We start from the raw sequence: 27,811 nt of genomic DNA, 5'->3' as shown, positions 1-27,811 counted from the left end.
ACAATGAGATCATTATAGTAATAACTTTTTTGTCTGACCTACTTTGACTCACAAGCTTTTTATGGGCTGATCTAGTTTTATCCGATACGTTGTTACCTTAATTTGGCGATTAATTGATTAATTTTCCCATAGTCCGTAATAATACGAAGTGGACCAGTTGAAACTTTTTCGGGAGCTTCCAGCGGTAACGTTTAGGGATCAAGCTCCTATTACTGAATTAACGTCACAACTACGGGTAAAGGCGGCATACGTGGCAGTTCTCTGTACCATGGCCGGTATTATTGATTGCGGAAATCCGAATAAAGTCCAGACGTAAAGGACAGAGTTCACCACCCGTTTTTTGATTGTAGGGCTAAAGAAAAACATGTAAAACCTTGCAACAATGCTACACGCACACTGCCATGTTTAAATAAAAGGTTAGTATCACTTAGTTGTATTCAATTTTAAAGAATATAAAATTTTTGGCCTCGACATGTTTGTTCTTGAATCATTTCAACTGCGCATTGACCTACACCGTAGCTAGAAGGTGGATTTTCAGAAGTGCCTCTGACCAGGACTTATACACAAAGCTAAATGGTTCATTTGAATTTCATTGTTACTCTATAAAATTCAATGTCAGTTCACTGAACAACTTGAAATATATATACAGGCGCAGAATGCCTGTTGCATGGTATTGTCATGCATGGATTAGATAAGCGCTGATTAAAAACGTTACACTTCTTGTTAGTGCCAGTTCTCAGCCTGAAAAGCGCAAACTATTTCCAAAACAATTGAATTGCATTATCCCAACTCGATTTAAACCTATACAATTGATTTTATGTACGAGTCAACGCACACGACCCAAGGCCTTTGCCAAAAAAGAATACGATAAATGTATCATTTTATAAAAAGCCGTTAGACTCGATTCTAGTAGTCTGGTACTAAAGCGAGTTGTTCTATAATGACCGTGTACTAGATGACCAAGCATATTTTTGTATATTATTTACATTAAAATGCGAATTCCTGTTATCCTCCGAGAGGTGGTCAAGTGTACCTCACGGACGCACCATTGATGTAATGCCCTACGATTCAACGTTATGTCACCTGGTTCGTTATAAAAAGTTACCAAACAAACAGCTTCTTGGCAGCGATTTTTGCGGAGGTCGACCAAATTGACTTGTTATGTGTGTTTGACAGTATAAGTGGAGGGCGTGTTCATATATTCGATAGAGCTGGTGAATCTCTTACTCTTACAAATATCAAAATCCGAACTGCTATCGATACAAATTTTCTTCTTGTAAAATCAACTCTAAAAACTCTGAGGGGTGAATACAGGAAACGTATCTGTTTTAGGCCCCCTCTGTCGATGCCTTCCCCAACGATCAGTTTGTCAGCTGTAGGAAACAGGCAGCTATTAGGATTACACAGAAGTCTATCTAGTCTATTAATTAATCGGTCTCCTTCCTAAAGTGATTATTCATGGCATGTCACTGACGTAAGTGAGGTATTCTCGATAAAATACTAAATAATTTGGTTTGTACCTTAATCTGTGTCGCTAAAGGCAGCCTGGCAAGACGAAGATTACGCATTAGATGAAGAAGAATGTTACATTTTTCCGTTGCGTCTAAGATGTAGGTTATATATCTTGTAGAGATGAGCAATTATAAGAGCACCATTCCTCCTGCTTTTATTTCGAGTAAAGGCCTAGATAGGCTATTTACCACAGAATATCATTAAAAAAGTCTGACCGGATTGGAGAGATAGAGCAGAGTCAGTTTCTTCAACCTAGGTTTTGATTAGACGTGATTCAAGAACGAATTTCACCTGAAGCTGTTGGAAATCCTTTTGTGTAGAATGTTATTTATATTCATTGCCACCGGCCGCAAACTGCTTTTTAAATATAGATGAAACATAGGTGTATCTTTAAATGTCGATATGTCGCAAGTTGGTTCTGTGTAAAGGTATTCCAAAGGTATATCTGACGATTTGTAAACAAGGAAAAGCTATTGTGGCCAAAGGTGAGTGCAGCCAAGCAGATACATAAAGTGGGATTAGCTACAAGTGACAAGCGAACAAGTGACGGTAGTACAACAACCGGGCCCCTTATGTACGTCAATTCTAGCATCTCGACTGGGTTGATTTCCGCCCAAAAAAGAACAAATGACGCCTTCTTCGATAGTGCAGTCATGCGAAAAATGTTTGTTTATTCTTGAATCTGCGCTACAAAATATAAAAGGATGCATAGATATAGCGAAACGGCAACTTCAACGCTCTCTTATAGTTGTTAATCGTTGCTAAAATTATTATAATTTAAAGCTTCAACGCTATTCGAATGTATTTTAGCGTTACGGTAAAGGTAAAACAAGTTCTGAACGATGAAATATAACTATCCAAGTAAATAGCAAAGGGAGAGCCTGGCGAACGATTGTTACGCTAGATAGTTTTTTTCACCATAGTTTTCATTAGTATGACCTATGCTTACGGAAATGTATCGTCATCGTTTTTGTTCTGCTGTACACAGCCCATGGCTCTGGTTCCAGTGCACCATCGCTTAGAGTACTCACAGCCCAATAAGGTGATACAATTTTACGTTTTGATATGATATGGACCATGTAAATCTGAATGCTAGTCCAACTTAAACGCGATCTGTACCTCGTTTAGCCAAGAATCACTTATCAGATCATCGTTTGGTGCGTTTAACAGAACACCCAACGGTCATTCCAGTTGTGGACGTCGATTTTTTTCTGTCAGTTTGGGGGTTTAAATTCAAGAGACCGCAGGATTTTTCTGCACACCACCCCAGCACTCGTACACCCCAGTCTCGTCGTTCCCTTGACGACTGTTTGTGTGTCTAATGATCAGATGCTTGTAGCCGTCTCGTTCCTGTTGGATGATAGACGACTAAATAAAATGACATGTACCATTTGTCAGTTTTCCACCGAATCAACCCTTTGTTATTGGTCTTTGGGGAGCAGGAGCTGCTTCACAATCGATAGTAAAGTTGTCGCATTCTTGCGATAATGGTTATATAACCTAAGTCATGCTCTACGACGACCGCATTTTTTCTTTGTCCGTTCTCTAACGCTGACGCCACGCTATGATAACTACAATTACTACTTTCATCCACGGAGCTTCGACAAAATCATCTTATCTGCTCGCTGTGACAATCGACACCAATAATATTATTCTTAGTCTTCATATTCATAAATTATTGGTTTTTCAAAAAAAGTTCTGACCACTTTTCTAGCTAAATGAATTTAAAGTCACATTTGTCATGAAATATAAATCGCATCGGGCAGGGCCATCTAAAAGCGGAGGCGTTGCATTATTAGATGTGTTAAACTTGTTGGGATGCCTCTATTCAAGTTTACGGTAGAGCGCCTTGAAAACGAGTCAAATTTTTATAAAACGAATCGTTATATTTTACAATTTTATTACGATAAAGACAAACGTGGTACCCAAACCCATAAAAGAATTGGTTCTGTTTACGGCTAAAATGCGCTATGAGAAAAAAGGTCTAAAAATGATCCTGCCGCTTTCATCCTGGAAGATTCAGTGTGAAACATGGTCCTGTTAAGATCCATCACTTACAGAAAAAGTTGATGAAATTGAAAGGTGGAGCGAGAACGATACGTGAGTAGCCGTAGCATTGCAAGAAGCGGAACATCCACCACCAAACAGTTTTAAATAATTTGAAAGAACTGGCTTCAAAAAACAGCTAGCTCTTTGGGTGCTACAAGGACTGACGCAAAAAAAATAATCATATTTCCAGCTCTACAAAAATGCAATGAAATAGAATCATTCCTGAAGCGGTTAACCACGGGTGATGAAAAATGGATTATTAATGCGCAAATGAAGAAAAATAAATGTTCTATAATTTTACTGATGTCAAAAAAGTTCATGTTGATACGTTACTGGTACTACTAGAAAAACAACGTGCATTGTAAGTTGCTATTACTTGACTAAATGTTTGATTCGGACCTCTACTGTTGGCAACGGAGGTTAAAACAAGCCACATATTTGAAAAAATCGACCGGAAATAGTATATATGCGCACCTATCAGAGCATCATTTACTTCAATTGGTACAGAACTTCTTTAATGTTTAATTTGATTAATAGTAATAATGTTGAATTTAGTTTCAACGTATGGTTGCAAAGATCTCATATCACATGTTTTCGTCGAGAAACCATAGAAGTTTCATAGTAGTGGGATTAAAAAGCGATACAATTATATCAGTGACATTATTTTAATGTATAAGTATTGGTTTAAAATTCGGCTTCAGAAGGGTTAATACTTTTTGGACAATCCTATATATATATATATATATATATATATAAACAGAGCAGTTGCCAGGTAGATCAGAGATAAAACATTGGCACAATGCTACATAATGCTGTTTTTCCTGTAATGGCTGAAGCAGGCGCTAACACAGTCGACTGGAAGGTCCCTTGATGCAGAAGGTGCCTTGTCGAAGGCGGGCCGTCGTGGCACACACACGGATCAGGAACGATATTCGTCAGTCCCGAACGCTCCCGAACCCCCCACTGCTCCACCGAAACTAATGCTGTTACTTCTGTTTGAGTACTTGCAGATTAGTTCAAGGGTTGTTTTGCTAAAGTTTATTGCTTTTACATAACGGTTAAATACGCGCACGCACTCTTTCTTACTTTCCACAGAGCTTACTCAGTCGGCCTCAACGACATTAGCTTCTTCGACATAAACCAGATAGTAAGCAAAGGCGATGTTTAGACCCTTGAATGAATACCGACGGTTTCAGTGCAACACCAAGTCCGCTATTACCGATGCTACTTTCGATACTGTCGACGTCGGTCGCCGCATAAAAGAGAACAGTAAGCAAACGTGCAGGATACATCCGGCACGAAATGGTATCAGGACCCATAAACGCCTCCGAAGCCAAAGATTACTAGGATACGTATTATTGTTAAGCGCCGTTATCACGGTTGTACTTAACTGACCAGAACTACCGTCGTCGCCACTACAACGGCCTTCGATACTCAAGAGCATTCTTAACAAACCGTGGAGGGGAAACGCTAAGGAGCGGAAACAACTTCTGGTACTTCCACCGTTTTGATGCCTTACTAACAACGACAAAATCCATTAGCATCGACATTTCTTATTGGTGGCCAGCAAGGAGGCAACAGAAATGCAAAATAACAGAGCGACCGATAGCTACGCACAGAGAGACGTCAAAGAAAAGGTAATCCGCCTGCCACCTTCGCCTGTTATTTTCGGTGCCGCTCTATCGGTAGTTGATCGACAAGTTAGCAGGTTGATGAAAACCGGCTGAGCTGACCAAGGCCACACGATAAATTACACAGGCTGTTTTTCTTTATGTATGTTGTCCGTCGGCTAATACCGTTATTCATGGGTGACCGGCGCACTCCTTTATCGATACAACAACTACGGATATTTTCAGTGAATATAAAGCTTTGTGAGATATTCATTTTAAAAGCGGCTCCTAAAACTCTGCTTGAAGATCGAGGCCGCAATCAAGCGTTGTAACACAATGAATCATTACGGAGTTCGAAGGTGATCCAATCCTGAGGTCCAGTGGGGGCTTACTTGCGGGGTTTTTAGAAGCAATTATTCCTATGTAAGTTGGCTTCTAAATGTCAACTTGGGTCAGTATCTATTAGTCTGATACGTTTAAGCACTAGCTTATCAACTCCAGCGTATCGCCTAGGAGGAGATTAAATTTAGCGAGTACAAGGTGCAAATTATTTTAATGTACTCATAGTCAGCTCTTCCTATATATAGATAGTAAATAGTATTCAGCTGATCGTCTTAAATCTAATATTCGTCGCAATCTATAAAGGAAGAGAAAATTGGGGGAAAAAACACCACATCAGTCCTGGGACATTTTAACACTGGGAGCAAACACCGTCTAATTCTGACTAAAAAACACTTGCCGAGCTTCGGTTCTGACTAAAGCATTGCCTTGATAATAAACGTGTTGGCATGTACGGCAAGAAAAGTATTTCCACCAACGAGAGGTGCATGATTTTGTGCACTGGCGAAATCTTTAGCGTGGTTTTCAATCCTGTATTAGGTGCATTCAAGCCGCCATACCGTGTGCTTTACTTCAGACTTCGAAGTTTTGCCCAATCTACGCGTTAGGCTGAAAAAGTGACTTACGTGTATATATGGAGAGTTCTTTTAGGCATCTATATCACTACAATATGCTCTTCTATTAAATTGACAACAGATAAGTCCTAAACCCTTCAAACCCGAAATGGAAAACCTATTTGTTGCAACGCGCTTAGTGTCCTTTTGGAGCGCCCTTAATGGTGCAATACGTTATTCGCGTTCTATTTAGAATAAAGCTGTTGGTTATTCTCGTTCGTTCCTAAGCATTTCTGATTTGTCTACTTATCTGTGATTTAGTTATATCTTACCTCAGAGCATATTATATACTGCTTGTTTTTACATCACTACGTTACTATGTGTAATTTTTAGACAGTGAGTTTCGCATGGTTTAAAAACACCTTCAGCTCCTATTCTGATGCATCGTTTTGGTCGTATACACATATGCTATAGGTGTTCACATACAGTTTAGACGTTCTGAGATTATAGTCTTTATAGGCAACAGATAAACTTATGAATAAAACTATTTTAATCATCGCCTTTTAAGATTATATATATTGTTATCAACAGAAGGCTAAATTAATGATTGCTGTTAATTTTCGCACCGACAATAAGATCAGCTCAAATATAAAAGAAAACAAAAATGTAACACACGCATATATCTGATCTGAAGCTATTCGTAAGCTTCATTGTAAGTTCTCATTCAATATATGATCTTGTATCAAAATTTCTTGACAAAAATAATAGTCAGCGGTTGACGAGCTATTTTGTTGTGAAGTTTAAAGCTACTTTCTTCAACGACAATACCGGAGTGTTTACGGGGAAGCTGCCAATTTGTAGCAAATAGTTTCATCCGTTAACGTTGAAACGGAATACAGAATAAAACTAGGTAAAACAAAAACGAATTAGCAAGTCTTATTTTTGAATTGGAAGACTGAGTGTAGTGATTACTTGTCTTAAACTTCCGTCATGAGGTAGTCGCTTACCTATGTACATGGCGTGATGACAAGTTCATAAAAGTCCACCTAGAGTTGGATAGTTGCCTAAAAATTAGCAGGTTGAACCTAAAAGCCAAAAATTAGCCCATATTTCAAACTTACGGATTAGTTATTAATTAATTAACTAATGGTTAGTTAGCACTACCTTATATAAGTGAACGTTTCCAAACCGATTTTGGTTTTTGTAGATTTTCTGGGCCATCCGTTCGCTTTTTTGCTTCGCCTTATGCTTATACGACAATTTGACCCTTTTTATAATGGCTTAATAACAATATACGATACTGTCAACGATTTATAATATGAAACTTAGCAACCATATGAACTTATTCTCGTTTTTCTTCACTCCGTATATATCTACTGTTAGATCCAGCCCTAGATGTACAAAGTTGAGTCAACAAATTCTGATAATAGCGGAACAGAAATGATTACTAGATTGATAGAGCAAAAACATGTTCCTGGCCAAGTAATCTTCTGTCAAAGCAAATTTAACCATTGATTGCAGTCTAGAAACTAATGCTGCTTCGCAACCAAATTACATATCTAAGAAGCGGTTTAAATACGGAAATAATTTAAAATTTCCTTATAGGAGTAACACTCGGGATTTACTTTCTGTAAATAAAACAAACAGAACTGGAATAGCGATAAAAATGGTAGTTCACAAATTAAAAGTCTGTTTTCGAGTTGACAGCTACGTCCAGCAACTCTTGAGAACAATTACAAATTCCTTTGCTATCTAATTTTAGATCAGACTTAGCGGTATGCGAGTGTATAGATTACGTATACTGAAAGTGTTCATCACCTTCGAAGCAAATGTTTTAATGCTCTATGCGGCAGTCTATCGATTACTCGAACGATAGATGTTGGAAACGAACATATTATTACACAAAGTCGATTGATTATCAGCGATTTAAGCTAATTAAATCCGAATTTTATCTATTGTTTTATTTTATCTATTGCTATATTTACGTAGCGAATGTTTTTCTTCAGCACCTAGTGCTTGCGTTGTAGTATTGACGATGCATCAAGGTATCGAGTTGTCATGAATGTAATCTGAACTTAACATTTTTAGAAACAAGTATATGGAGGTATTAAGGCGAGAGAACAATGACTAATTCGTAATAAGTGACGCCTAAATTATATTCAACTTCACAAATATCTAGCATCAAGTGCTATGCTATGAAAATAATTTACGCCATACAAATAGGCCTAGTTTATGTAAACATTTCTAATTTGCCACTGTTAATGTCATAGCCATCGGGAGACCAATGTTGAAACTGTTTTACTTATAAGGGCGCACTTATTATCGTGAACCTTTGTCTCAGCAAACATTACCGAACGAGATGCCAAATCAATATCATATACTAAAATATCATCAGCAGGGATTGCGTTTGAATAGAATGTAGAAATAGGCTCTCCGTTTGAACATGCCAATGATCAAATCGAGTTAGCTTAGTGTTTTTTTCGTATAACTATTGCGATTGTCGAGCTCGAGAAGTGTTGCTAGTCAAGCCCTCAGACCGCCACAGAAGTTGAAAATGGCAAAAGATTGTCATTTTGTACTGAATAAATTGTAACGTCGATACCAAAGTAGCAACCATAGTGTATCAACACTGCATGCAAAGGGATGCTATAATAGAGTTCAAAATAACTACAAAACGGATGTTGATGTCTATTATAAAATTTGTTTACGCGTTACAAAGTACACCGAATATTTCTAATTTATTCTCGGTGTCTGATTGCTAGACATGTGCCACGTCGCAAGCTTAATTGCGAAGAATGATTTTAATGACAACATATTCTGCCTGATCAACCGGCTTTTTTGACCTGTCGGGTAGTATTTCAATGCCTGAATTTGTTTAGATTTACAGAGTATTTTTCATGATTTTCACGCGTTTGCACGTGAATATCGCACAAAAATATATGGGTTACTATATTATAGTTAGTTTATTCTCTTTCGAATTTTGTTTACAGAAGCGGAATACAAAGCGACAAAGCCAAAGCATAAGGCGATTATTGAGGCCATAGAGATACTCGCGAAAAACAAATACGAAGCCACACTGTTGCAATTCGCAACCTTGGTTTGCTATCAGCCTCGATTCAAAGGATAAACATGATTCCTTCAAGCGGTAAATCGAAGAAGGATTCGTTATTCGGGAACATAGTAGACTTTTACTGACTGTTTGATTTATGTTGAACCCTAATATTCGACCTAAGATTCTGCAGCAGCAGAATTATGTCCATAGAAGCCTCTAGTAGCAGTATATTTCGATAGGATCCTCCGCCGATATTGACTCATAGCGTGCTTCTCCAAATCGCTTCTTCCAGTGCATGCAGCCTTTCAAATTCTAGCTTTAAGGACTGTTGTTCGCCAAAAGACGCCTATTGATCGTTTTTGGTTGCGTGTTATATGAATGCCTTCCACTCAATATAAATCGTGAGACGGCATACTACATGATCGGAAACTGATGCTATCAGGTGGTTTTTTCGTCCTGGCTTCAAAAAGAGGCAGCCGCAACCTCATTCGCGAAGCCATCAGAACCATCCTTCATGGAGCTGCCAACGCTTTTCAGAAAGCTCAGCAATGTAAGGTGAGATTTATAGCTGAAAAAATTGATAAATCTTCATCAGGTGGCAGTAACCACAGGGAATCTTACGCTATCAGCCTTTGCTCTACATAAATAGTAACTTTCAAAAAACAAAAGTTCAAATTTTGTACTTAAAACGCACCAAGCGATTTCCATCCAAGTCACCCTAACAGATTGAGCATTATTACTCGCGTACACGACGCTACGGTCTCCGATTTGCTATTTGCATTCAAATACACTTGTATTTCTCATGATGATTGGATCATTTTATAATTTTTTGTTAGCTGTGCATTACCAAAATATCAAGTACTATAAGCCATATATATTATAGTTGCGTAATGATATTTTCAATAAAATACCTGCGGCGTGATAGTTACTAGTCAGTATCGAGTTTAAATCTAGTCCCGCAAAAGCTCCAAGACTTATTCGAAAACATCTATCGCATGCATTCCATCATTCTTTCTTGCTTGGTACATATTTGATGGAACAAATCAGCAAGTAATGATATCGATTAACAATTAGTTTGAATGCGCGTGAGCCTCAACTCATTCTATTTCGTCCATCTGCACCTTTCTTTCTCATAAATGGGACGTGCGTTTTGCGCCCAACCCTTGTTATCGTTATACTCATTATTATTTATTTATTTATTTATTTATAACTATATAGCACAAGTGTAGGATTCGATACATTAATGTTTTTAGGTCTATAGTTAAAGTCTCATAAGCGCCATAAAGCTCACAAAGCTCATAAAGCGCCAACACACTCTTCATGCGAATGAATGAATTCGAGCTCATTCGTAAAGTCACCTCCAATAATTTGGGGTATTCGTTTGGAACGGAAATCCAACAGCTGTAACTCGGAGCAGATAATGCACAAATTATACACCAAGGGTCACGATAAACCAGAGTAATTAATTAACTAAATAACTGAAGTAAGGGTATTTGCCTAAGAGTTTACAAGCAATACGCTTAACGCAAATCGCTAGCTCTCTCATAGCATTTGTCGTTCCTATTTTTATTCTACAGTGTGTCCAGGCATATTCAACAATAACCACCTATTTATGGCCGAAGTCCTCATAGATATGGGCAAGAAAACCGAGGCCCAATAGTACATCAAGAAGTGCCTTGTCTTCTCGGAAGGCGAAAGGACAGATAGGCAGAGCCTGGACAATGTTGAAAAGGCCAGGAAGCTTTCCAAGAAAATTGGGCTTAAACTTCAACTGAAATTCAATATTAGAATTAGAAGTGTATTCATTTTAATAATGTGCACAGAAGAGCATTGATACGAGAACTTTGGATTGTTCAAGAGGAAAAAGTGGGCGCTTACGTTGCTCTATTTAATGTCACCGAGACTATAGACCTATGCGTAGATATATCTTTATTAGTGAAAAAGACTTTTCTGTAGGGCACTACAAACTATAAAAAGATTAGCTCTGTCAAATATTCAAAACGCTATTACGGACATTGCGATAATACTGTTTAACTAATTAAAAAAAAAACAGCGACATTTTCTACAAAATACTAAGAAACAATTATGTAGAACACGTAAGACGGTAATAGCCGTAGTAGGACTGGCTTTTCCTTATTAATTTGATACTGGTTGGTTAGACATCTCTACAATTCTTACGGGCGCTTTACAGGTGAAATACTAGTCGAGACCACACGACTGCATTGCCACAGTCCAATAACGCATCTATTTATCGACTAACCCCCGAGTAATTCCACTGGAGTTAGGGGTTGTACTCAATAACAAAAATGTAGAACGAACGTAAGGATAAAGTATGAATAAAAATGTTCTTATTAAAAAATTGCAACAGTGTACTTATCTAAATTAACATGTTATATATAGCGTATCGCATGTAAAATGGCCCCTTTTTGGCCTTATAAACTGAGCAGTGTTTGAGACAGAAGATCATCTTTGTTACCTATTTCCATTTAGTCTTTTTATTCTGACCATTTGAAACGCTATGGATAATACGATCTCGAGGACTTCGTTGTCGTTGCGTTGTGCGTCGTTGTATTACCCATTGCCATTGACTATTTTCCTTACTTTAAACATGTAAGTGCTGTACTATTATCGTATATTCATATGACGTTACAGATTTCTATATCATCGCTTTAAAAAGTCGTAATTTATACACAGTTACCTGTGAGTTGTATAATTTGTGACAGAGGTGCAACGAAGCGACATAAAAAATAGCGTTTGCTAACTTCCGATAAAATATCTTAAAGTTATAATTTTCTCTAGTCGAGCAGCCTGCACGTTTCTAGTCCTCGACAAGCCGATCACATTTAGACCCCTAAATGAACGTCTAAGGGCTATCGGCAGTAGGCACGTTTCAGCAGGGTCAAAGGCATCACTTTTAACGTACGAGCGGATAATTTCGAAAAACCTGATTCTATATCATTTGACGATCAATTTCAGCTAATGGCCAAGCTGCAAAGATGTATTTCAATAATCGATAGAAAAACGCTTTTTGTCTTAAATCATCGAGATGTGCGTTTGGACATAAGTTCAATCTGTATTCTTCCATATGGAAAGTTAACGTTTGGAAAGCTTAAAATATCATAAAGCGTTTATAAAGCAACGATACTAACTAGAGATATTTTCCAGTATAACTTTGTGGCATAGACAGCTCTTTGAGCACTTATAGTGACAGGCCATCGGTAACTGTAGGTCAATAAAAAACGATATCTGTATGACCAGGTTCGGCAACCAGATCGTGGCACTCGCCCATAAGATACGGTAAGGTCGTCTTACTCTGCTCAATAAAAACGCCAAGTTAATCCAAGGAGTCTACGATAAATTTAGTTATAACAATAACTAAATTTATCGTAAACTCCTTGCATAGTAACAACTTACTAGTGCTAACTTAGCCGTAGTCAAGTAGCACGAGGCGTCGAAAGACCGCCACACACGGGCGGAAAGCCAATGGCATGGGGCGGGTGCATTAGCCTCTGTTGTCCTCGAAAAACGAAGGTGGAAAAAACAATAACGAGAGAATATACAGCGGGAAACTGCCACATTCGTAGTAGAATTCTGTAAGGGTCTCACTCGTTGCTCGCTTATCGTAAGCGAACTATGGTAGCGAGGCAGCCTCTAAGTCGGGTAAAGTTGACGAGCCAGAGCAGAAAGTGTTCTATATGTCAATAAATTCATGCAAAGACTCGCTCCTGAAAAATACAAAGTTTAATAGACAAATTTGCGTAACGATATCATAACACAAGATATGTTTGGTGGAAAAATTTATTTGCGTGACGACAACTCGACCTCACAATGCTATTTTATTTTTTCCCCAGATTGGCAAACTTGATCGACCGGCCCCGCCTGGTTCGGTGGCTGGCGTTGGTCACTTGCAGGTCATTAGTCGCGCAGTGCTGTTATGTGGTATGCTATGTATTAAATGTACCGAAAAAACCGCTATTACGGCGGCTGACGAAGGCGTAAAAGGTCGTTGAAGTGTCTCTCAGTAATCATCATAGAGTTCTGTAGCCAGTGTGTCATCTGCAAGTGCATCGTAATCGTCACCATCGTCTGCTTCGTCTCGATCAAAGAGCAAGCCTCAGACCACAATAGAGGAAAGCGCCTTTTGTTGTTACTATATATATATATATATACTATATTTTATAATTTTATTCAATTCATCGAAGAGCGAGAGATAGTAACAAGTAATAACAATTACTTAGGGCCCTTCACTGAGCTGAAATTCGCAGTAGCACCAATTTTATTCGACTAGCGATAAAAGCTCCTATAATGAGTCAAACACTTAATACTCAAGGTTATTAGAAATACATTGTATTACAAGTTTGTGACCCGTTTTACAAAAGAAAAAGAATCTAGGCTATTAGGATTTAAAGTAGACGCGATTTCCAGGATGAGATTCTTAAATAACTAGCGAATTAACGGAACTAGTTAAAGCAAATCAATTATACCTCATGCCAGAAGCAGTTCATTAGTTTATAATCAAAATGAGCTAATCTAATATGATATATTCCCTATGACTCTTAACAGATTTGCGTGCTAATCCTAAGAACACGTTGTGATGTAGGTTCAAACCCTGGCTCAGACACTTCGTTTTCTGCTGGGAGATAGCCGGCAGTAGATGGAATGCCTAATGAGCAATACCGAAAAAAAAAAAGACAGTAAAATTCGAAACTACTAGAAGACTACTCTGCTATAGCGTGCTTAGATTTGTTTCTGAATATTTTTTAATGACAAACTATTTGCTCCTGTTAAGGAAATAATTGACTGTGAATTAAGACTTCGATTTGTGTATGTCCCAAGGAGGTGCTATTACGAGAACGAATTAATTTTATAGATGTGCGGACTCAATACGACGCTCAATCATAAACCTTCGCTTCGTCGTTCTAACATCTTAAATTTCCCGCCATTGGACCGGCCGTGTTCTGCGTGTTGACCGATATATTTATATAGACGCATACACACAAACACACACGCAACAACCATCTGTTTGCAGCCTACAACAAGTTTTAATGTTCAAATCCAGCTGGTAATGTAGTGACCAGAACAATTAATGCACGTAGTTCATTTTGTTTCCTTTACAAGCTCAGCAGCTGTCATAATGTCGGTGAGTGTTTACGGATAAATAAAGGAATGCATTCAAAGAGTTCATGTGCAACATTTGAAATAAAGAGAAGCTCGCCTCTTCGTGCTGGGAACTGCGACATTTTATATGATTCTCTTACGTGTGAATTAAGAATGCAATAATCTTTCACCATAAATACTTCAACCTTCGACTGCATTTACACTATTATATGTTTCAGTTATTTTTTTTATTGTTTCAAATATATTTCACATTGAAGGCAAGTGCATGGAAGCAGTATGACACGACTCACGTTTTGTTTCAACACACTGATATAACACAAGGCAATGAACGTCTATGAATAATTGAATCCAGATAACTCGACTAACATCGACGCATTCTGTATCAATATTGAGAAGACACCGTTGAAATCATTGTTCCTCAATAAATGGTTCTCAATAAATTGTTGTTGTATTTGCAAATCCTGACATATACTGATTGTTATGTTCGCTGATCCAACTTTAATTCCAAGATAATTCGTTTTTATCATCTCTAACAATTACTCATTTTCTATTGTTGCACCTTTGGAGTAGCATTTCCTAGAATGTTACACAGAGTTCACCACAAAAAAATAACACCTTATTTCTGAGAGCGTCACAAAAAAACCTAACCTTAACAATTTCTAACCTTAAGAACAGTTTCAAGCCTAAACACATCAGCAGAAAATTTAATTGGACACTTTAATACAGTGTACACGACCGTATTTGCGACTGTTTATTTAAGCGTGTTTAACGTTTTGTAGGATATATTTTTCGAAAGAAGAGGCATCGTAAAAATGTCTATAATTCAATATGGTTAGCTTAACATAATAATGAACTAATCTATTATTTGCAGGACGCGCATTTTCCAATCGACATTTCCGTCAACAAATTGCTCGGTAGGTATGTCTTATTGCAAGCAATAGTCTAACGAAAGGTCGTTAAAGGATCACTTGGTTAATAAATGGTCATCGAAAAAATCAGTTGGGTGCAAACGTTGTGCGTATAGTACATTTTATGGAGTCACCTCAGTTGATAATGCCATTGTGTTCAATGCTGGTTGACCACAGAATGGCTTGTGAGTCGTCGACATTGCTCAAAGGATTGGCAGAAAAATCTCGTGCCGGTAAGAGAAAAAATTAATATAGCTATTCAAGACATGCCAGAACTTGACGAAGTTCGTGAACTTCTATCCGGATCATGTAAGTTTTTGGTGAACTGGAGTGAGTACGTAGCTCTAGATATATAGAGGAATCCACACGGTGTGAAATTAGTCCGAACAACATTGATAAAGACTTTATCATAATGTTTAGCTGATGAAAAAAATGGTGCTGTCGACTTGAAGACATTCTTATGTTAAAATATTTTTTATCAAAATATTTTTGGTGCTTTTGTGAATACTGTTATAGTTATTAACTACTTCAACTGTCAACGATTGGTGGAAATTCTTAAGGAAACCGAAAAGGATACTAAAAATTTTTTTGGATGCTATTCGTCGCAGAGGATGAAAGACTGGCTTGAGGTTATTCGGCTATATAAGGTAATATGACTATGATATATTTTGTACTTCAATAGTTTTCTAATTACCATCCTCAATAGCCATTTTTTTAGGGATGTTTTTCTAAAGATCCAAGTGTAGGTTAAAGTAACGACTAAATCTAGGTAAAAAACAGATGTTATCAAAGCCATATAAATAGATTATATTAATATTATTAGCAAGCATAAGCACTCGAAAGGTTAATATGATAATACTAAATTAACGAACTAACGCTCGTGGGATGTATAAGTATCGCATGGTAAATTTACTTGTTTTGTGCAACAGGTTGACAATGTGTACCTTGCTGACGCAGCCCAGCAGTTAACGCGCACGATAAATTATGAGATTCCATCTATGAAACGACAGATCAATAAAAACCGTCAACTTCAGGAAGAAAGCGTTAGCAAAGAAGAGGCCTACCTCAAAAGCAGCGCTGAGGTACGGACACAGTTTGAACGAGAGTGCCAGAAGCTCGGAATTAAGGTACGTACTGATTTCAAGTGCGTTTGCAAAGCATATGTGGGGAAAAAGACCAATACTTCAAACAAAATCTAATATGCTGCTCGCATTTTCCATTTCCAAATAGGGCGTGCATGTTAAGTCGGAGCTGCTGTCGCTCTTAAAGGAACTGCCTGGGGTTTTTGATGATGTTGCGAACAGTGTGGCGGAACTTAAACCAGCTATAGATTTTTACCGGGCCTTTATCAACTTCACCCTAGGACACAATCTTCCAGATGCCGAATTTCTCCCTCTTACACACTACATCCTAAAAAAAGGTGAAGAATCATTCATCGCAAGATCAGATATGACAATCAAAGTCGCAAATTGAATCAATGCCAGTTTAGTATACTTTTGCGCTAGCAGTACTGTTCGATTGCTATCTGTGTACTAGGGAACACAACGACATACGAATGGCGAAGCGGGCGTGTGCCCGATGTTGTTGCTGAGCGGCGTCCGTCATCACCAGTTAACATAGAAACAGCTTCTGATGAACAGATTAATTTTGGAGATTCTGCCGCCGATGAAGCTATTTCGCTTGAAAGCACCTCACAATCAAATGGCGATTTTGTTCATCTTGATCAGATCGATTTTGGAGCCGACGGTGACGATAACATTTCGTGGGATATCGCTATTCAGGATGACGGCTCAGGAAGTAATGAAGCCGCAAATGGAGGCATTTCAGGTGGGCCTTTTTGTCCCTGTGAGCGGAAAGCTATACGTAAACCTCAAAAATAAATTGTCCAGCATTTACTGGGTTTCATGTGTGTACATAGAAATTGCATTTTAGTGAAATTAGTGATTAGAATGCATGTTAGAAATGCAGTAACCATGAAGGAGAATTTATATATCGATGAGAGTCTAGTGGTCGTAAATGACTATTCTCTTCCTTGTTTTTTTAACGATAAATGAGTTATCAATTATTTCATTTTACTTCTAATAGGAATTCAGTAACTATTCATGGTGATGGGCTGCTGTTTTCAGGTAGCGATGAGGGAGGCGCGGACGTAGCGCAGGGAATAGATGCACTCTCTGTTCTACACAATCCTACTACACGGGAAATGTTTCTTAATGAACTGCGAGAAATCGAGTGTTTTCTGACACAGCGTCTTGAAGAAATGTTAATCGAAGGTACGGGTTTGTTGCCACTTTTTTTCCCACGTGCATAGTATCTAGCTCGAAATTTGACGACAACTTGATTTCAACAACGTTATTCAGCATTTAGTTCCATCGCAAAATAAACAATGCTGATATCGTCAGTCTCCGAAGCAGATAATAAATATGCTTGATTTATTAAAACTCTAATCATATGATTATTTGAGTCTTTTTGCCTTGATCCCGTCACTCTTCAAAGGTGATGTATTACTAGTGAGCATCATGCAGAAGGCTACAGAAGCCATACAGAGCCAGAGCGTTGCCTCGGTTCACGCTATGGTGGAACGCGTAAAGGCGCTTCTCGGGTCGCTTACCAGCCACAAGATGCTTCACCTCTACCAATTGCATTCATCACCAAAATACGTTGATCGTTTGGTATGATATTATGTTTATCTAGAATTTCATCATAGCGAAATGTGTTAGTTAATAATCATAGTTTTTTTAGATGAGTTCGCTCAATACGTTCGTATCTTCTTCAGCGGCAACGTATTAATATACTAGAAGATAGCTCGTTGGAATACTTTTGCCGTCTACCGTTGACAACATGGATGGGTAATAATAATAAAGGGTAGGCTACAGTGTTTGGAGAGGCTTCGAGCTAATAAAGATGTTCAGTTATCTGTATATTCTTGAGTTCGGCAGGTGGAGCAACTGGAACACAAGCTGTATCTTACCGATAAGTATATTCAGAGCAGGGACGCCGTTATTGCACGACGTCAAGAAGCCCGGACGGACCAAGCCAAGTAAGTTGTTCTTGTCTCTACTGTACCTTATTGTAGACCATTGAAGTGTTGATATAACAATTAGTAGTTCTAATTTTTTTTTTTTTATAAAAACAAGCTGTATATAATTTCCTGTGCCTTGTAGGCTTGAGCCCCAGCTGGAGGTGATCGCAAAAAAGGCCAAGGTTCTTCGCGGTCAGATCGAACAGGAGATCTCGAACAAATACCAAGGTCGGCCAGTTAACTTGATAGGAATCAACTTTTAAAAGAAAACAAGTGTTCTACTTTTAATATATCGTTCTCTTTGTTAACTCAGTTACAATTTGCTGCCGATTCTTAAACTACGAAACTACATTTTTCAAATTTACTTGCCGTAATTGCATTTTCAAGGGGGATGACTGTGAAAGCCTGCTTATAGTTCTCGGATGTAGTACATAAGAGCAAACTAAGTAGCAATGCTTCCATGGGCTTGGTGTAAAAACTGAGAAAGTGCTGGATTTGTAAAGATACACTAAATATTTAGAATAAACGTTGTTTCGTTTACTGTATCCCGTTTGTCTTTGTTGGATGTCTTACTACCTACAGTATTTATTCTGTGCAGGTCAAAAGTGCATACTCTGTTCAATGCAGTCCTGAATAAATGTCGTTAACTACATGCGTGACCGTTACGTGCGTGCGTGCTGTAATGAACGTTGCATTATTAAGTTTAGTAATCTTTACATAAACTGTAGTTTCAAATGTATTTCTGGCCTTTTCAGATGCCGCTTAACTAACTTGAGTATTCATCTTTATTTAAACACAGTATGTGTATTTTCTGGCTACTGGCTCTTAGTTGATGCGATGTAGGTATGGAGCAAAATGAAGTGTGGTTCTTTAGTTGTTTGACATTACTTTAATCTAGAGTATGGTCTAGTCGTCACGACAAAGAGAGCTTACATCACTTCTAGTTCTTACTCAATTGTAATGCAAATACAAATGATCCGATAACCGTGAGAGAAATCTCTGACGTCGAATGGGAGTTTACTTGAATGTTCATATAAAGCTTGATAAGATGGAAGTCAAAACTAATATATTCGATGAAAGCTATAGCGTATTGAGTTAAACAGAAATTTAGAGCAACGGTATGCTAAATAAATGTACGACGTACATCGTATAATAATAATAATTATTATTATTATTATTACCACAGGTCTATTTACACGAAAAGTGAAAGACTGCGTTAACTGTATAACTTGTTCGATCGTGCAAAAAAAAAAACTCAAAATTTAAGACACATGGAAAATACAAATGCCCTCATCTAACTTACTTATTATTACTTTTTTATTATTAGTTTTTAAGTTTTGTTCTATGGATGGAAGAGTTCGAGATACTATCGGTCAACAAAACAAATAGTTTTAGATTTCTCCTTCATTTGAATGCGCTGTAACGTATATGAGTGCGTTACCAGAGGTTCGGTAAGAAAAATAAGATTTTTTTACTTCTAAGTGATTTAATCCGAACCAGTAGAGTTATTGCTCCTGAAAAAAGACAATTATCCCTAAAAAGCCAATCGCCACGTTTCTATATTCACTACACTTCTACAAGAAATCTTATTTTCGCTATATGCAGGCTTAACGGTTCCGTATTCGGCTGCTAGATAGAGACAGGCGTTGGCTGCGATGAGTATTCGCTGATACTTTAACACTTCACTAACATCCATTTCGGAGTCTCAATCTGCTCCTATTGTCTCGGGGTGCTGGGAAGCTTTCTTGAGCAATCTATTTAGAAAATTACTCTTAGGCACAATAGACTTACACGCATTAATTGTTCAGTTTTCGTAGCGAACGACATTAGCCAAAGTTGGCGCGTTATTATAGTGGTCATGATTATTTAGAACTTACTTCAAATGTCTATGCGCCAAATAGTACTGGACAGTTTTGCTACCTGTAATGTATGCAAGATGCTAGACTACAGTTTACATGCATTTTGTTATTCTTTACAGAGTAGTCGAGTGAGCTTACTGAAGCTGTCTATTCCAACCAGGCTTCAAGATTTTTATAGGTCTAAGGTAAGATATGCGATGAATAGGTAAATGACTGAATCACAGCAAGGATTCTGTAATATTAACCCATCTGCACATCTCCTTAATACTATTTTTCTAGGGACTTCGTTACTGCCAGAGTGCGTACGGGGGTTTGTACAGCATCGCCAATAGCTGTCAAGGAAAGGTGTTTGCTACAGGTTATCCTACGGCCCAATGGATCAGCATTACTTCTCCATGAAGGAACAATGTGTTCGACAGAATCAATCATCTTTGGCAGTCCTTGTCAAGCTTTCTCCAAGCCAAGTATAAGCAGCGAACGGATAAGCGGACCGACAAATCACCAATTGAGCCGTTAGCTTCATCTGCTCCTGCTTAATATTTAGGACAGCTATTCATGACGGTGCCATTCTATAATAACTATTCGTGCGATTTTTGCTAAGAGGCCTGCATTGTACAGCTTCGAAAACGAAGACGACAATACCATCACTCAACATAACCGTATGACCGCCAGAGCGAACAAATGGAAACAAGAAGGACAGGAGCGAATGATCCGGTCGGAGTGCTGTGCTTTCTCACCACATGTCTACCTTGCAGTTGCCTAAACCACAACACCGAATGCACGCGGACACATTTCACAGCTCAACAGGACATCGATCGTTATTATTATAAGTGGAACCCTCCCGAAGGATGCATTGTCCTAAAGGGTTACCACTACTAGTTGGAATAGTCATCGAAGAGGCATAAGTGAGGCTGTCGACGACACTTCGTCGAGGCGAGGTACCTGTATAGATGTATAATGGTCAACGTAGTAGGCTAACGGTGTCACAAAATCATTCTGCAGCTGTGAAGCGTATATGTGCGCGCGCGTGTCCCTGTATTGCTACGGGTCTTTCTATAGTTGTACTATATATAACGTTTCTGGTAACCGATAAACGAGCACCTCAATGAGGTAACTGGGAGTTGAACCGGTGACACGGCCTCAACTGCGATTGACATCGATCGTTGTTGTCATTTCAAATTTCGACCACCATTATCGCCACCACCTCGGCATCGCACCGTGTCAAGCCATCAAAACTGCTCAGTTTAGGTCCAGGTTTGAAACCAAGAGCTCGTAGCCCGTCGTCCTAAGCATTACAGCTTATAGCCACACCATCTGCCGAACGGTGGTGGATCGTTGACGTTGTGACCAAGCGGGTTAAATGAATGGAAAAAAGAAGAAATAACGTAGAGCTGGCCTATGTTCGTCTAGATCAGAAGTTATATAACCTTGAGCAGACGGACACGTACACACACGCGGCAGCGAACCGCAGACTGTCACAGAACAGAACTGGCTAGCCCATCGACAATGATACAGATGGCTTGTCCGTCGCAGGCCAGCCACAGCAGTAACACTCATCGTCGTGTTGAAGGCACAAAGGTGGTAAATCACTGTGAGGTGGACTGTTACGGGCTACGACAACGTTCGTCGAAAGGGAGCGCATCAATGACACAGCAATAGCTCGGTTTAGCAGCAGCATCGTGCTGCGTCTACTGTGGCCGCGGGCTACACAGAAACACAGGAGTCGCGTCTCCGCCTGTCGAAGCATAGAATAGTACCAGTGAGTTGTCGCATCGAATACAAGGGCACGAGAAGCGACAGACACAAAATATTCGAATCGTTGATCGGACACAACGAAACGAATGAGCGACGACGTCCCGGCAGACCCGATCCTGCTGCCGCTGCTTGGAGTGGACAGCGTCACTGCTACATGCACGATGCTGCAGAAGACACCGCAGATGTTACAGACCATTTGATTGTCGATTAAGTGAAGTGAACCGGCGCACTGCTGATCAGTAGCAGGCGCTCAAGGGAGGCGCCAAGTCCAACAGGAACGCATCAAACCGACGGTAGAACAGAATGCAGAGACAGGAGAGAAAGGCTACGGGGAGGTTAAGGTTCTGTAGAACGACACTGACACAAATTGGCCAACGGACATAAACAGGATGCCAACGTTTCATTATTTAGCAAAAAAAATGGTGTTCATTGAAAACAAAAGCAGAAAATGGCGATGACCTGTCTAGTGAAGGACCCAAGACATGCACTTCATTTACAGCTATTGATTGGAGCATCTTGAAAGAAAGAATACAAGCGCTTAGATACACGCAAGAGATAGGTTGTGAATAGAACTACATGGCAAACCACGCCATTACTACGTAACGAGAGTGCAACGACTAGTGTGCACTCCAAAATGGGCACCATAGATATCCACCCGAAGCGCACCAAAGGGCAAAACATGTAATCGCATACATTTATTTCTTCTATTTCTTGGAAAAAAAAAACAGAAATTTACAAATTCAGTGTAGGATCGTTTGAAGTTGCCGGTTATCATTAAGAGCTCTTAATGATAATTTGTCACAGGATCGAACTTTGTAATGATCTCTTAACAATTTTGGAAAAACAATTCGAACGAAAATAAGCTAACAAGAAGAACGAATACTTCCCACAAATCAGGGATAACAGCAAAACACGTTTGTCTGTCCATCATCACGGATAAGCCACGCTGGAACCCATCTGTCAGGCACATACGTCTCAAAGAGCATGCCTGGCAACTGTAAAAAGTAAGCTGGAGGGTCTATATAGGAGTTCACCGTCAAGAGCATTATGGTTTCTAACTGACTTTCTCTCTGGGCGCATAGTGGGTCTTCGTCGTGGCACACGAAACAGCTCTGTATATGTTGGCTTTTGCCGTCTATTGAGGCTCTACGTCGCCGGTACCAATAATGCCAATAACTGGGACGACTGTATATAAATATGTCCATATTTAGATTTCTATCAAATATAACCGAATATATCGATCCAAATATTTGCAACATTTTACTATGTAATTTGCCAGCAGTCAGCGCCCCATGTGATTGCTGAGGCGAATACGTATCGCAGGTAGGATGAAATACTGTTTTCAGATATCAAATGGCATTTTTAAAAAAGCTAGCAAACCGACCTCTATGCATTGAAGCCATTCAGTGTAATCTGCATAGAAATAACCTCTAATTTATGTTATGTCATTATCTGTGGCGGTCTATGTTGTCGCGTCAATTAAAAATGAAGTCGTTTGCGAAACACATCACAGTATCAATTACGGTAGCAACGATAACATTTTAATGTTTTCATAAATTCTCGTCAATTAATTTTAAACTATATGTGGGTATTTTTCCTGCGAGGATGTGGGTCTTTAGTACGTCTTCACTACCTATACGTTGTAGTTTGTTTGATGTGCCTTCGAAGCGCCATACCAAATTCAATTGTTTTCAGCTTAAAAACATAACTTCTATTTTCTGACATATAGTTTCCCTTTGTAGTTTACGACGTAGCGGGCACCTTTCTCATACTACGTTTAAAGCCAGGGCATATGCTGCTGCTGTATTTTTGTCTGATTACTAATTCGTTTGTCATTGTCCGCTGGCTAAACGAACCACCATGAGAATTCCAGGGGCAGCCTCGTCCCGTTATACCAACATCTGGCGTTTTGCGTGTGTCCAGCCCAATGGCGGTAAAATCCGTCATAGCATTGTTGTGCAGCGAAAGAGTGGGCAGGCAACCCAGCTGGCGGTTTCGTTGGCCTAGCGTCATCAAGCATAACGAAAGCTGACTTTCTTCTTTGTTTGGGCTTTCTGCGAAACGGCTGCCGCGGCCGGTAACTTCGAAACGGAGTTATGACCTCGCCCTCGAAACTGCACCTTTAGTGGCAACAAAGCACTTCATAATCAGCAACGAATTAATTCATTAGTCCTCGACGTATGCGGCTGCCGACTGCAGCGACAGCGAGTGACTAGGTTCGTGGTGTATGGAGGGAGCGTCGCAGTTAGCGTCGGCGCTCGCGTGGTAACGGAGCCAACTTTGTCGTTATCATGGATTGATTAGGTGTTTGTATCGGTTAAAGAAGAAAGCGTTTTTTCTTTTTGTATGTTAATGGACATGTGGTATCTTGTCGGTGTTTAGTTTAATTGAATCAGTGTCATTTTGTCATTAGGAAAAGTGGGTCAGATCATCTTCTTCGTTGTTAATTCAGGCATTCGTAAATCGGCGACAGCGACGGAGTCACCCGCCGACGCCAGAAAATCGAAGACAGAATTTGAAGATGCTAATGGAAAGTCGCGCTTGAAATTGTACCTTCGCTTCACGGCTGAACTAGATAAGGCATGTTGTGAGAGGTGGTCGTGGGTATCGTTCGCATATTGCGCAGTGTTCTTATCGTAGTTAATAACACTTAGATTGTAATGATATTCGATCCTCTGTAATATATATATATATATATATATATAGATTTACTTGTTTTAGTAAATTTTCGTTGCCCAGAGTTCGTAGTCAACTATAAACTATTAGGTGCAAAAAGAACAGGAGACTTCGCATGTGCCAAACAACGAGTGAAAATTACACTGGATTAAAATATTAAACATTTATTTTAATACTTACCAGTAATACTGTCGTAATTCGTTTGTTGTAAGTGCGCTGCGTTGGATTATCAGAGGTCAATCACGAGTTTTATCGTAGACGACACATTGATTTTCCCGATCTCATCCGTATTATGTGAATATTATGTTACTATCCATCATCTCTTACCGGCAGCATTTAATAAACAGTCTAAACTGTCTTTTTTTTTTTATCCAAAACAACCGGAACGTCGTTCGTTCATATTTCCACAGTGGCTCGTTCGAAAAAATGATCCCCAAAGTGATAAAGCAAACTTAGAAATGACTCTAAACATTTATTTACAGCAATCGTAAATTAAAGTGGTCGTTACTGTCGGCTGGCTTAAATATAACCAAATATTTGTGGATTTGGCTCGAGCAACGACGTTCAGGATAAACAGCTGATCAATGGTAAACTTTGGTTGAAAAAGGAGAGCGTAGGCCTTGCCTGCCGCAGCGATCGAAAACAAGCCACGAGAGAATGCACCCACGAGAAAGCTATGAAAGCAAAAGCGCTGGCTTGCATGAAAGTCCATGAAAGGTTCGATAGTATTCCATAACTTCCCAGTTAGTATAATAGAACAACTGCTAGCATAGAACAAGTAGTAGCGCACTGAATTGCAAATGATGTACGTATTTCTAAAACTTTCAAGTGTTTTCTTACGCCCAGATAAATTTATATGTATAGTAATGTATTAACGGGGGGACGAAAGCATGTTTTTCTCAGTTTGTTCCGGCTGGCCAACTCTTTCCGGCTTCCGGAACATGCATATTGTTGTCTGCTTTTATTGCTATCTTTCCATTAAATTTTCTCACTCAGAAGCGTTTTCAGTTAGTGTGGCATTAAAGTAAGTTACATGGTGCGTTGTACCTGACCGAAATATCCGTCAAGACCGCGTTTAATACTTGAATGCTACATGCAGCATTCATTGGTTCAAATATTCGTCATCAGATTCAATATGAACGAGTTGAATTTTTAAATTTTGCTAATACTGTATTAGTCGTCGAGTCGATCTTCGTGCACCTTGAACGGTCGATACAGCCTCCTAATGGCAACGATTGTCCGTTTCATCTTGTAAGTCTTGAAAACGTATTTCGGTGAAGTTTTTAACATTCAACAACATTTTTGTCGCTGGTTAAAGCGTTCTCTTCTGCTTATTGTCGACGAACTGGCTGACACCTCGTGACCTGTACAATGATCTTCATGTTGGTTAAAAATCTTGGATTGTACGTGTTTATATTTTTATACTGGTTGGAGGAGCTGGCCAAAAACCTTGCTCCTCTATCCTAGGAAATTCTGCATTTTTTTCATAGGAATTAAGTGAATGAGACAGGTCATCGAAACTAAATTGGAGACCTTTGAAAACGAGGTGGTGATGGGGAGACGACAATAATAGCAATAAAAACGATAGGAAGCTGACGACAGGAGACGCTAAGCTTTTTCGTGGGACAAAATTGTACAGACATTTAAACAGGAGGCCTTGTTCAAAACAACTGACGTCCATGATGGACCACTGTAGAAAAAAGTATACATTTTACTTTTTCTAATCTATGCTACTTTAGCGTTCAAAGGACGCCTGTGCGTTGCTCGGCGTATAAGGTGCTTCCAACAAACAAGACGATGTCAGGTGAAAAAATAAGAATAATCCCATGAAACGCAGTAATCGCAGAGATCACTTCGACAATATGTTAGGGTATCAAAGCTAAGAAGGTAGATAAGGATAAACTTGAATACCCCTAATTCTTTAACTTTCGTTCTAGAAAGGCGCCGTGCTATCTCCCTAAACGCACGTTTCTTTTTTCGAATTTTCGAACCAGACGAGAGATTCACCATGAAATCTTACGTATCACAAGGGACTTAGATAACGTTTATTTATAAAATTCAAGCTTAACGACATTTGCCATTAAAAAACTGGTTTATTCCCGTTCTGCTCTATTATTAGACAGCCCTCCCATGGCAGAAAGTATGTTTACAGTTTTTCTTGAATTGCAATAAATGCAATTCATGATGAGCAATAAATGATTAGGTTATTGGTTACCCATACGGTTGGGTTGTAACGCTTTCTGATGTGCCTTACTCGTGCAGATATTAAAAACTTATGGACAGTGCTGAGATGGCCACTGTTATTTTACAAAGGAGATGATTTTCCTATTATATATACAGAACCATTTTTCCCGAACACACTTGTGATAGGTTATACTCATCAAAATGCCAAGATTGTTCTGGAGGGACCTAGCCTGAATTGGTTGGTACTGATAGGCACTTTATTTATTTTCTAAATTTGTTCCGTGAACAAGTATAGACCAACGCTAGGCTTCGCGATTAGTTATTTTTTCCCAACGTAACTCTTTGTAAGCAGCATTCCCTTGCTGAAACTCGTAAGCAAATTGTATGTGGCAGGCCTGAAAGGGCGGGCGTCCTGTGAGAACTGAACACTTCAACTACGATGGCTACAGCTTATACTATAGCCCCTATATTCGATCAAATTCAAACGTACATGGGCTAAATATCTCTCAATCATAATGAAGAACTACTTTGGGCTGTTTGCATTTTTTCACATAACTGCTTTATAATGAGCGTTATCCTGCTACTGTTCTGTGCCACTTAGGGAGCATACCCCTGAGCTGTACCTCGGGTTCGATTAAAGGTCTGCTTGTTCCACCTTTTATCAAGGCTTTCCTTAGTAGTTACAGCTTCGAATTATTAACTTGTTCGCCGCTTTAAAAATCAGGTATCGGCACTATGTTTGACAACATTTTCCATCTTCCAACTACCTGATGGCTAGAACTTGTTCTGTTCTAATCAAGAGAAGGTACTATGAGCTGAAACGATATCACCTAGGAGAAGGAGAAACAAAAGTGGTTGTAAACTACTCAGTCTGCTATTGCTACACTAACCAGCAGCGATCTGCTCCGAAACTTGCCTCACCTGTCTTTTAAATAGATTCATAAGAATAACACCTCGATTCTATGAAAGGAATACGCGGTTCGTTACCTAATCTATAGAACGTGTTCGAAAACTTATTCGGAAAACTACTCGTATCCGCGCTCATCATCTCCGAATAGTTAAACTGGCAGTCTGCTTTTACAGAAGATTTAGGTGTTTTCTTTCTCTCCTGTCAGAAGACTACACCGGTTTGTTTTGTTCTCACCATACGTACTGGTGTCGATAGACTCAGAC

At 39.1% G+C, this 27,811-nt stretch overlaps 1 protein-coding gene and 3 long non-coding RNA genes across 7 annotated transcripts; 3 read left to right on the top strand and 1 right to left on the bottom strand.

Moving 5' to 3' along the window:
* The first annotated feature begins 1,137 nt into the window (after positions 1–1,137).
* LOC111271113 (uncharacterized) lies at positions 1,138–11,469 on the top strand. 2 transcript variants are annotated; one of them, XR_015315199.1, is made up of 5 exons: positions 1,140–1,474; positions 4,401–5,198; positions 9,055–9,209; positions 9,559–9,671; positions 11,308–11,469. It is a non-coding gene; the product is annotated as an uncharacterized LOC111271113 (long non-coding RNA). The 2 variants fall into 2 exon arrangements; XR_002686677.2 differs by having other exon boundaries at positions 1,138–1,474; positions 9,055–9,671.
* A 1,430-nt stretch (positions 11,470–12,899) lies between these two features.
* Positions 12,900–13,736, bottom strand: LOC147752035 (uncharacterized). The gene is made up of 2 exons (XR_015315198.1): positions 13,601–13,736; positions 12,900–13,172 (listed from the first exon to the last, which is right to left on the bottom strand). It is a non-coding gene; the product is annotated as an uncharacterized LOC147752035 (long non-coding RNA).
* A 364-nt stretch (positions 13,737–14,100) lies between these two features.
* Positions 14,101–18,709, top strand: LOC111271106 (CDK5 regulatory subunit-associated protein 3). Of its 3 annotated transcripts, none has more exons than XM_022851682.2 (11): positions 14,102–14,256; positions 15,106–15,148; positions 15,320–15,451; positions 15,659–15,789; positions 16,072–16,269; positions 16,373–16,562; positions 16,679–16,969; positions 17,269–17,415; positions 17,639–17,814; positions 18,082–18,182; positions 18,307–18,709. In XM_022851682.2, the coding sequence occupies exons 1-11, from the start codon at positions 14,203–14,205 to the stop codon at positions 18,425–18,427; spliced, it is 1,584 nt and encodes a 527-aa protein (XP_022707417.1). In that variant the 5' UTR covers positions 14,102–14,202; the 3' UTR covers positions 18,428–18,709. The 3 variants fall into 3 exon arrangements, with proteins under 3 accessions (XP_022707418.1, XP_022707417.1, XP_086828920.1); XM_086972794.1 differs by having other exon boundaries at positions 14,103–14,256; positions 15,106–15,152; XM_022851683.2 differs by lacking the exon at positions 18,307–18,709 and having other exon boundaries at positions 14,101–14,256; positions 18,055–18,183.
* Positions 18,710–19,610: 901 nt separating this feature from the next.
* LOC111271105 (uncharacterized) lies at positions 19,611–24,633 on the top strand. The gene is made up of 2 exons (XR_002686675.2): positions 19,611–24,084; positions 24,231–24,633. It is a non-coding gene; the product is annotated as an uncharacterized LOC111271105 (long non-coding RNA).
* Positions 24,634–27,811: the final 3,178 nt, after the last annotated feature.

The sequence above is a fragment of the Varroa jacobsoni genome, unplaced genomic scaffold (assembly GCF_002532875.2).
Source record: "Varroa jacobsoni isolate VJ856 unplaced genomic scaffold, vjacob_1.0 contig00344, whole genome shotgun sequence".
NCBI lineage: Eukaryota > Metazoa > Arthropoda > Arachnida > Mesostigmata > Varroidae > Varroa > Varroa jacobsoni.
This window is presented reverse-complemented; position numbering and strand designations above follow the sequence as displayed.